Raw genomic sequence first — 11,173 nt, 5'->3', positions numbered from 1 at the left:
AAGCCAGAGGTTTACAGGTTTCATTTTTAAATAGCAGAAGTATCCAATACATTAAAATATAAAAAGTACAATTCATGTTCAGTAACGGTGGGTAGGGTGGAAAGACAGAGCGTGGGATAGTTGGTATGGCGAACCTCATTGGTTTTTGGGTTTAGGCAAGTTCCTTTCGGTATTTGCATCACCGTTCCTCTGTAACGTATCATCGTCCACTCTGTACTCTTGTCTCTGCCGACGGATTTCTTTGCAGCGTAGTGTAATGTCTCTGCAAAAGAGAAAGAAACCGTAACGGTGACAAGACTTCAAAAGGAGACCTCCAGACAAATGCATATAATCACCTTTATGGATCAGGTAGACAGGCTGCGCTTGTTAGCACTTGAACTTCAATTACAAACCTATCAAAAGAAAAGCTCTCCATGCAGTGCGGATACCCCCACACTGCAGGGGTTCACTGCTTGGTCCCGTCTAGGGGACCAGTGTAAACTACTTCTATCTACCTGATCCCCCCACCCCTGCATTCCGGCAGTCAGAGGCCTGCTGACCTCATGTCTTCCGGGTGAACCGGCTGAAACTCTTACTGTGGGTGCCGCTGTCAGCACCTGGCATCCCTCGGTCAGCTGACCAAAGGAGCCGACTGGAAAATTCTCAGTTGAATGGAGCTAGCAGCCAATCAGCTGCTTTGGATATATAGATATATAGACATATATAGATATAGATATATCTATATATATGTAACATGGTGCGTAATGCGAGCATAGATTTGGAGGTAAAGAAAAATAGCTCTTTACCTTGTATTGGTAAAACAAATCCTGGGGCTGGTGTTACTAGGAGTCTGATAGAGCTCTGGGTGGGACAGACTCCTAGTTCCATGGACCGTAGTTTAGTGAAGACTGCACAGGACTTCATTAGTGTGCAGCTGCACCTAGCTGGGGTGCAAGGAGAGGCAGTGTGCTGAATGCAGCAAGTTCTGTGTTTGGAGCCAAGCCTGTCAGCACGACAGGGTTCTGTGGATGGACTGTAATGGACTGGATCTTTTTTTTACGAGTACCCGTACCCCTTTATGTTACGGTCTCTGAGGAAGTTGTCAATGCTTTCTGAATGATTCAACACTCTCAGCAGATACCACTGCTTGTGGCAGCGAGTTTCAGACCCTAACCACTGACTGAAAAGAAGCCCCTACGCCCTTTGTGGTTAAATCTTTTCTCCACCAATTTTAGGTGGTGGCCTCTAGTCCTTGTTATGGAGTTTACTGTAAAAAGTTTATTACTGATGTTGCCATCACCACTGAATATCTTGTACATCAAAATCATGTCCCCTCTTAATCTCCTCATTTCCAGCGGGAACATAGCTCTGGTCCTCCATGCCCTTAATTAGTTTAGTTGCCCTTCTCTGGACTCTTTCCAGCTCAAGGACATCCTTTCTGTGGATTGGTGACCAAAACTGGACTGCATACTCCAGATAAGGCCGAACTAGTGATCTATACAGTGGCAAAATTATAGCTTTGTCTCTACAGTACATTCCCTTTTTAATACAAGACTGTACTCTGCTTGCTTTGTTTGCTGCAGCCTGGCATTGGATGCTATTGTTCAATCTGTGGTCTACTATGACCCCCAAATCTTTTCCCATTTCTGACTTCCCTATTTATCCATCACTGTGCACACTGGATCTTGTAGCAGATCAGTCTGCATCAAAATAGTTACAGCGGCCCATCTACACACAAGGCCAATTGAAAGCACTGCTCCAGAACCTCACACTGGTCAGACTACAAGAAAATATCGCAGCCCTGGGCCAAGATTAAAGCTTCAGTTCTGGTTTTAGATGCAATTACAAATATATATTAAGAGCTTCTCTTCCACAACACATTTACAATTAAATTGGTAATCTGAGCAATAGTGACGAGGAAAGTTTAATTTAAATTATCTAAACAAATTAAACATTTATAATGCATATCACACATCTTTGTATGTCAAATGTGTATATGTAGGTATTCATTATACATATATTTTTGTCAGCAATAAAGAAAACTTGAAAAAGTTAAATACTTCTTCCTGTAATAGATCAGCAGATTAAAGGTGCCGCATTTCACTCAGCCTGTGCATTCTAGGTTATAACTGTCGTATGATCAAATGATCTATCCAAATACATCCTATGAACATTTTAAGTTAATGTATCAGTTGTAAAAGTCGCCCTCTAGTGGCCAGAAGAAGTGTTGCACCAGTGTAAAATTCCCTCCGGACTAAACAAATGCTCTTTAATAACATTAATGTGACATTAAACCCAGGAATGAAACCTTAAAAATGCATCCAATTACCCCAACTATTAGCAAACATCTATCTTATGAGTGTATCATTTAGCTGTAGATTCTCAAATCATCTGAGGGCCCAGTCACACCATATCCAGTGCGTCCTGCTGCAGGTCACACCCAGATTGCACTGGATCGCATACATGAAGACGGGCCGCATTCTGGGGCGGGAGGGGGCATTGGTGCAATTCAAGTGAATGTCACCGCAGACACCTCCCCACTTGCAGTACGATTTCCCTCACCGGAAGGCGAGGTACAGGAATGCCCTCCGTTCAAGTGCAGTGCAAGCTGAAAAAATAGTGCATGTAGCATTTTTTTCAAATCGCACTGCACTGGAACCTCACATTCCGGTGGGGGGCGATCGCACTGCGTGTGGGGTGTATGTGTGTGTGTCTTTTGTGGTGCCATTAACGCCCCCTCACGCACTGGATATGGTGTGACTGATCCCTCCATTGGTGCCGACACTGTCCTTCCTTCTGGAGGGGGGCTACTTTTGTTCCCCATGGTCCCTGTGTGTGTTGTAAAGTAGCCACTGCTCCAAACTCACTCCTGTGATGGACTACAATCTCATGTTTAGTTTACTAATTTGTATTGAGATTGTAGTCAATCATTGGAGTGAGCTTGGAGCAGTGACTACTTTACAACACACAGGGACCATAGGGAACAAAAGGAGCCCCCCTCCAGAAGGAAGGACAGTGTCAGCACTAATTCAGAGATGATTTGAGGATCTACAGCCGAGTGATACACAAATAGGATGCATTTTTGTTAATATAATAAATAGAAATGAACTGAAGTGGATTTTCAAACCACAGAGTAAGCAGCAAGCAGGGAAAAAGCCTAGGAAGCAGGGCTAAGAGGGGGGCCTACATGCATTCCATTGTACACAATGCCCCTAACAAAGAACCGTAAAATCCTCATCAACCATTCATGCGGTTTTTTTCTCTGTGCAATCAGCTCAGCCCAGTCTCCATGCAATTCCCTTACCTGATAAAGAAACGCCATGCCGTCCACAGGAGGACAAGAACTATACCCAGAATCCAACACCGCGTTACATGGGATGGTAAGGGTAGTGTTAAGGTGTAAGGGTCGTATTTTACCACTATGAGGAATTCTGTGACGGTGATAGCAGCCACCATCCATGCCTGCTGGCCCAACTTTTTGTGGAGCTTCCTGAAATCAAGACATTAAAAAGGTTTGGGTGGAACTTTTATGAGCATACAGAAACTGATATTTCAATTAAAACATCAACTACAGATGGTAATACAGAAACTACAAAAATAAAAAAAAATGATAAAGCAGTACACAATCACAATGTGGAAAACAAAGCGTGTAGATCAAACAAAATAAAACATGAAACAAGAGTCCGCATTCTTAAATATTAAATTGATGTCAGTCCCTACTCTAGGTGCAATCCCACCCCCGACTGGACTGGAGCTCACCCCATCAAAACAATTTACTGCTTAAAAAGATACGTAAAAAAGCACCTGATAATTTATTCTCCATTGAATCAAACTTGCTCCCTACTAATGTCTTGAACTCCAAATAGATGGATCGCACTGACAAATCAGCATGTACTTGTACCAACATATAGGTGTGCAATGCCATTCAATGTCCCTCACACCAATTTGACAAATTCTGCAGTTTGTGGATTTGCATGTGCCATATTTTAGGGTTTTCTCCTTGAGAGCTGGCTTCTTCCAGGCGCATGAAACCAGACAAAGGATGGCAAGGAGAAAATACAATCCCTCGACTGATCACTCGGTCTTAGTGCATTGTCATTCTGTGTACACACAACCACAGTGATGAAACATCATAATGTAATCAAGCTGTGTCACCACCGCAATGTGTACACTATGCAACAGGCTCAAACACTCTGCACGTGCGCAGTGTATAGCAGTACTAGCTTTATTTTATTCAGTGGACAGAGGATGGCTTTTAGGAGGCATTGCATTACATACAGAATGGTGAACTTTATAAACATTACAGTTATGTTTTGGGGGATTACAACAGGATTACAACGGAGTGACCTTGAGTGCCAGTTCACACAACAAAGACTGCGTTCCAGAGCTTCCGGCCTCTAGAACACACCCCGGCCGGCTCCCTGCGTTCAGGGGCGGGATGGTGCATTGAAGTCAATGGCACTGCAGCAATGCCCCCTCGCCCGCACCCGACCGTGTGGCACATTAATGCCTGCATTTTGGTCCAGTGCGATCTGCAAAAATGCTGCATGCACTATTTTTGCAGATCACACTGGACCGAAACGCAGGCACTAATGTGCCACGCGTTTGGGTGTGGGCGATCGCACTAGGGGCAGGGGGTGCGGTTGCAGTGTCTTTGACAATGCACTGCCGCGCCCGTGAACGCAGGGAGCCAGCCGGGTTGGGTTCCACAGGCCAAACGCTCTGGAACGCAGTGTTTGTGGTGTGAACCGGCCCTGAGACATTGTGCTCTCCTGAGATGCCTATAGAAGATACAAACCTGCTTTGGTGCCAGAAGTAACTTGACCAGAAGCACTTGTGAACATAACCGGTCTATTTTTACTGACCTAGTAAGGGATTTGAGGAACACATGCTGGATTTTTAATTGTGCTGTCAGATTCTTGAATGCCTCTAGGATCTTGAAGTTTGACCACAGCTGAAGTGCCGAGGTTACCCACCCCTGGTTTATAGTATGACTTTTGGTCCACTTAATATGGCTGCCTGAAGCACGGATCTTAGACGTCAATATAACTTTTGCTGTGACATTTGCAAAGGTGATTGCTTTTTGTTACCGTGTTTTAAACCTAATGCACAGACTATAGACATTGATGGTCATCCTCTGAATGTACACATTTCAGACCAACACTGTATACAAGGAAGATTGAAAACCACATTGACTAATGGAGCGAAAAGCTCAAAGTTTACAAACAAGACACAAACTTACAAGTCATCCATGAAGTCATAGATCTCTCTCATGGCAACACCTCCCACGTTCACAAAAAAGATCAGCCGCAACAAGACCAGATAGTGTTCTGGAGGCATCCACAGGACGAACTTTAGGTAAAATGTATTTAGTTCTGCCAGTAAAAACTAGAAAAAAAATAAATAAAATATTGTTAGAACAGGTTGTGTAACACTTCCTATCATGATCCCAATAAAACAATTTACACAGTAACAAGAACAAATACTGGTCCCCCTAAAATCGATGTTACAGGCTTTGTTGAATGATGGCTGTGATCTCGTACTGCCTTCTGCTAAACAGACCAGAAGATCCCACCAACCATCAATCAGCTTTAGCCCAGACATCCCTGCTACAGGTCTAGGCCCAGGGCCTCAACTCGACAGGAAACTACTGCACAAAAAGGCAAGTGGCGAGTCACTTCCTCCAGCATTAACTTAGGGCTATTATAGACTGAGAAGACACCTAAAAACAAAGCTTGGCTAATGGAAGTGACAGGAAGTATTAAAAAAAAAATCTGGTGAAGAAATCTCATCTCTGGAACTCTCAAGAAAAATGTGCTCCTTGGCAGTTATCAAACCTACAATACTGACAACTGTAGTGAAAGATTTACACTAGAGGTGCACCGAAATGGACATTTTAAAACTGAAATTAAAAAACATTGTTAGGCCGGAACCGAAATTTTTTTTATTTTAATTTATTTGTTATAAACTTTTTAATTTTTTTATATTTAATTCATTTTTTATAAAAAAAAAAATTTACATTACTTTTAGGGGCTTCGGGGAAATATTAGGGGTCTAAACATGATAAACCAGACCCCTGATATTTCCCTTTTAAAAAAAGAAAAAAAGAGATTTAGGTCACAAAGTCCTCTATCTCATTCTGTGTCCCCTGTTATCTATACTGAATGTTTCTGTTAATTGATAACATGACGACAGAGTACGTTTACTATAACCACAACTATGAATGAACAGGTGGGGATGTAAATCACTTCCATTCATTTATAATTGAGGATATAGTTAACATACCATATCCTCAATTATGTACAAACACTCAGTGATCACTGAGAGAAAGCAGGGATGCTCCGCTGTATCGGCAGGAAAATGACCCTTCGTCATTATGCCAAAAGGGCCATTTTTGGCCGATACGTTTCGGCGGCCGATATATTGGTGCATCCCTAATTTACACCTTTAATCCTTTCGAACAGCATACGCCGCTGGCAGCAGGCCCCTTTAAACATTAACTGCCGGCTATTAGACTGATAATCCACCTAAAAAGACTGTTCAGCTGTGTAAAGCCGGTGGTCAGCGTTACAATGGAAGCTAAGCTGCCGTCAGAATGCTTCCAGTTCGCTGATCTGCTCCCCGCATTCCGTGCTTGAATAGCATCTTTGCAGCGGAAAGGTGACACTAGGGGTCTAACAGACCTTAATGTCACCTTAAAGAGTACCTGTCAGCACCTTTTTAAGTCCCCCTCCCCCATATTGCCGTAAACACCTCGGGTACGCCTACATACAAAAAACGACGATTGCGCTACACGTTCGGTATCGTCACATGCGCCAAAGCGAGAACAATAATTCTAGGGCCACCAATATTCAGTCAGCTCTAAACTGTTGACCTGTACAGGCTTTTAAAGGGTCGCCCATGGACAATTTGGGGAACTATAACTTGTCGCCATTTCAAAGGCACCTGCAATTTTTATGATTGGCATGTTGGATATCTATATACTTGGCATAACCTTATCTTTTATATCTTACAAAAAAAATGGGCACTGTATTGTGGTTTTGGGCACCAAAATTAACTTAAGTGTAATTTTTACTGAAATTTGGGGTTTGAATGAGAGTTGTGCCAATATCATGCAACGTAAAAAATTGCCACTGCTGTCATTTTATTCTACAGGGTCTGTGCTTTCAGGAAATGCATAACTCTCAGGGGTTTTAAGTAATTTTGAGGCCTAAAATGTGGATTATAACGAGTGCACAAAACACCTTGGCAGTGGAAGGGTTAAAAGGGACATCACTCCAAAAAGCCTTTAAAACAGACCACTGTAAAAGAAGAGCTATTATGTTTACCTCTTCAGTAGCATATTAGCGTCTTATGGCTGTGTCCTCCACCATGCTATGGTTCCATCTGGTGACTTATATGTCACTACTGCGTCCTGTAGGGAGATGTGGCCTCGGACGATGAAGCCACAGCACACAGCGATCTAACACTCCTGGAAGTGATAAACGCTGAAGATTCTGGCTGTAGCAGTTCAGCAAAATGAAAACCAACAGCACGGACCACCAGAGATGCAAGCATAATATCTATTCTATTGCAGGGAACTGTTCAGATTTTTGGGGAGGTGACGACAGTGATGCGCCAAAGAAGAGCTGGAAGACGCTGAATCTCTCCCTGATCGTTGCGGGGAGACCCGCTGTGCCGGTCCCGGGCGGTGCGGGGGGCAGCGGAGCCTGGGGAAGAAGACACAGCGACGCACTGTAAAAACAATCCAGCGACTGTATAGATGCCGAATTGCTTGTACATTAACAGCCATCCCCGGCTGTTTAAAAAGACACCAAGAACACAGCAACTGCACCAGACGTCTTATGGGTTTAACAACTCTGCAGGCCGCCGTATATAGACTTATTGCAGCCCGGAAGTGGTTAAGCATTATTTAGTATTAAAAGGGCACACAGCCCAAAGGCAGTTACAGAACAAAAAAAACATTTGAGATTATCCAATGAAATGGGCCATAATAACCAACCAGAATCCATCTTATACTAGGGTGGCTTCAATCAAAATAATTCAAATGTTTTGCTATTACCGCACTGTGCACGGCTTCCTGTATAAGACGGTTCTTGCTCATGGGGCAGTGGAAATAGGTAAAGTATGGCTCCCACTGATGTCTAACGATCTTAAAGGAGTGTGGGGGGAAAAAAATAAAAAATTCAGGGTTCTGGTTTAGATTAGCTACTCTACCTACTCACTGGCCTCCAAGTTCCAAAATTGGCAAATAGTTGACAACTTTTTCAATAATCGATTATAATCGATTATGTCGATTAGTTGTTGCAGCCCTACATTTGTTAATAGGGTATATTTGGAGCAGGGGTGGGGAACCTCTGGCCCTCCATCTGTGATGAAACTATAAATCCTACGAGGCATGACTCCCAAAGACAGATGCATTATGGAATTTGTAGTTTCACCACAGCTGGAGGGCCAGAGGTTCCCCACCCATGCTCCAAATATACCCTATTAACAAATGTTTGCCAATTTTTGAACTTGGAGGCCAGTGAGAGCCCCGCATTAGAGAGTCAAGACCAAAGTTGCTGTAGAAAAGCCAACAATTCCTAATTTCAGCACCATTGCTGGACATTATATAGACCTGCTCATACACCTTTTTTTTAACAAGCTGGTATTCCTTGCACAACAACATTGACTTTTCACTTCATTTTGGACTAAAACTTTGTTCTCAGCAGCATTGAAGTCAATAGATTACTAGAACAAGAGCGCTATCTAGTGTGACAAATAATGTATTTTGTATCACTTAAATGCCTAAATTGTTACAACAAATAAGAAGTGCCTACTTTCCTTTCCGCAAACGTTAACTCTGACAATTCTTCACTGTTGGCTACCAGTTTTGCTAAATGTAAATTATATAAAGTCTGAAGTTTCAAATAGGGATGCACTGATACTAGTATCGGTGCCGATACAGAGTATTTGGCCAACTATTCGCACTTGCCCAAATACTCCGATACTTACTTCCTATACTGGAACTTCCAGTCAGATGGAGATCTCCCTCGGACCGGCAGTGCTGAGGGAGCATGGAGCAGACTTCCTTTCCAATCAGGAAGCTGGGTGGTGGGTTATGACCCACTTCCTGATTGGCTAGGTAGCCTGGCTTCCAAACAATCAGGAAGCTGGGTGGCACGTAATGACCCACCTCCCTGATTGGTCAGGAAGCCAGGCTGCCTAGGATCAAGTGAAGCTGTTACCACTCGGCTTCCTGATAAGCTAGGAAGACAGCTTCACTTGTTGTTAGGCAGACTGGCTCCCTAACCAATCGGGAAACTGGGTGGCATGTCATGACTCACGTCCTGGCTTCCTGATTGGTCAGGAAGCCAGGCTGCCTAGAAACAAGTGAGCCTGGCTTCCTAGCCAACCAGGAAGCCGGGAGGCAGGTCATGACTTGCCACCCGGCTTCCTGATTAGCTAGGAAGACCGAGTCACTTGTTGGTAAGCAGCCTGGCTTCCTAACCAATCGGGAAGCCAGGCGGTACGTCATGACTCGCATCCTGGCTTCCTAAATGGTCATGAAGCAAGGCAGCCTCGGCAAGTAAAGCCGGCGTTCTTTTGCTAGAACACCAGCTTCACAGGAAGCTGGGCGACAGGTCATGATCTGCTGCCCGACTTCCTGATAGTCGGGGCACAAGGCACCGATACTCTGTATCGGCGAGTACTGAAAAAGAAATATCGGTACTTGTGCTCTATACAGAAAAACCGGGATCAGTGCATCCCTAGTTTTAAATAATCCCATGGAAGTCCCCCATGGTTGTGAGTAATAAGTCTAAAGCACAATAATGCTCATCAATAAATAAGGAATGAAATGGTGTAAAGTGCAGTAACCATGTATTCAATCAGAATTCACCAAACTGGTGTCTGATTAGTTTAACATGAATGCTGAATGTTATGAGCTGCTACACTTAGCTCTTTATTATTATGCCGTAATTTACTTGGGATTAAAGAGCAAAGTGCAAATAGAGTAATGTATTGCAATGCAATCCACTATTTTCATTTTTCACTTATTAAAAAAGTAAACCCAAACCTTTTCTTTTGGGTACAGATGTACATTCGCCAATAGACTTCTGTGTCCAAAAGTCAGCAGAAAGCAGGCATAAGCCTGCTATCAGCTGACAGCATAGAGCCGCTCTGTAGTCGAGAAGGATTGTGACAAAATTGGGAGGGGAGGTGGGTCAGGCAATGGCCGACCGTCACTGCTGCCTGCTGAGAGCACGGAGTGAGTGCCGACTGATCAACGGTCCCGCAAACGCTCACTTCTTGGTCTTAGAACTGGCATTGGACAGCGGCATTGTAGTAATTTCCCCTTTAAGCAAGACTGGCTTCTATTCCCAACTGAACACCATTGCTTGAATTTATGTATTGGTGCATTAACTTGCTTTGCTACCGAGAGGTTTGTATTGTGCTCGATAACAGTGCCATCAAACATCTGTTGTGGTTAAGGATCTTTATACTGTACTCACTACAGATATAATACCGCAAACTGCCAACCATCTTCGCAGGTTCGAAGCCGGCTTCCATTCAAACTTTACCCAACTATAGGGCGTGAACTGGAAGGCAATTCTCTTCATTTTGCCTCTAAAATTGAAAAAAAAAATGTTATATATCACTTAATAGGATTCTCTATCTAATTTGCAAAGACAGACATTTCCTGTGCTCATACATTTAACACAGATATACAGCAGATCTTAAAAAGGAAGCCTGGTGAGAAAAATTAGGCTGTTGTTTTCTTCTCCAGTCTTCCAGTGCTTTGCTTGAAAAGTGTATTATATATACATACATACATACATAGATACATTCTAAGATACTTAGAGAACTATGGGGTTAGGGATTTACCCCATAGTTCTCCTAAGGGTAATGGGAGGACACAAACTAGCTCCCCCCCCCATCACCCAAAGCTCAGTATACTGTGAGCTACAGCTCGCGGTATACTGAGATGCCTCAGCCGGAACGGATCCCGACAATTATGTCTGGATCCACCCAGCTGCGTGAGTGACAGCTGGCTCTGCCTATCTAGAGGCAGCTGTACCCGCCCCCTCTCCCGTCCGTTCCGCCAATCAGTGCTGGAGGATCGGACAGGGGAGGCGGGAATTCAGTCGCCACAGGATCCAGAAGTGAGCGAGCGCCGGTATGTGTTCGCCCACTTCCCGATCTACAGAGC

The 11,173-nt window shown here is 43.7% G+C and overlaps 1 protein-coding gene across 1 annotated transcript in view; it reads right to left on the bottom strand.

The window, feature by feature from the left end:
• Positions 1-23: 23 nt before the first annotated feature.
• Positions 24-11,173, bottom strand: part of PTDSS2 (phosphatidylserine synthase 2) — an 80,405-nt gene continuing 69,255 nt past the window's right edge. The window contains exons 9-12 of the mRNA XM_018569362.1: positions 10,476-10,590; positions 5,222-5,367; positions 3,284-3,469; positions 24-262 (exon numbers count right to left, since the gene is read on the bottom strand). Coding sequence (XP_018424864.1) covers positions 136-262; positions 3,284-3,469; positions 5,222-5,367; positions 10,476-10,590 — 574 coding nt within the window. The 3' untranslated portion in view covers positions 24-135. The remainder of the gene's footprint in view (positions 263-3,283; positions 3,470-5,221; positions 5,368-10,475; positions 10,591-11,173) is intronic.

The sequence above is a fragment of the Nanorana parkeri genome, unplaced genomic scaffold (assembly GCF_000935625.1).
Source record: "Nanorana parkeri isolate BGI_ZX_2015 unplaced genomic scaffold, ASM93562v1 scaffold1325, whole genome shotgun sequence".
NCBI lineage: Eukaryota > Metazoa > Chordata > Amphibia > Anura > Dicroglossidae > Nanorana > Nanorana parkeri.
This window is presented reverse-complemented; position numbering and strand designations above follow the sequence as displayed.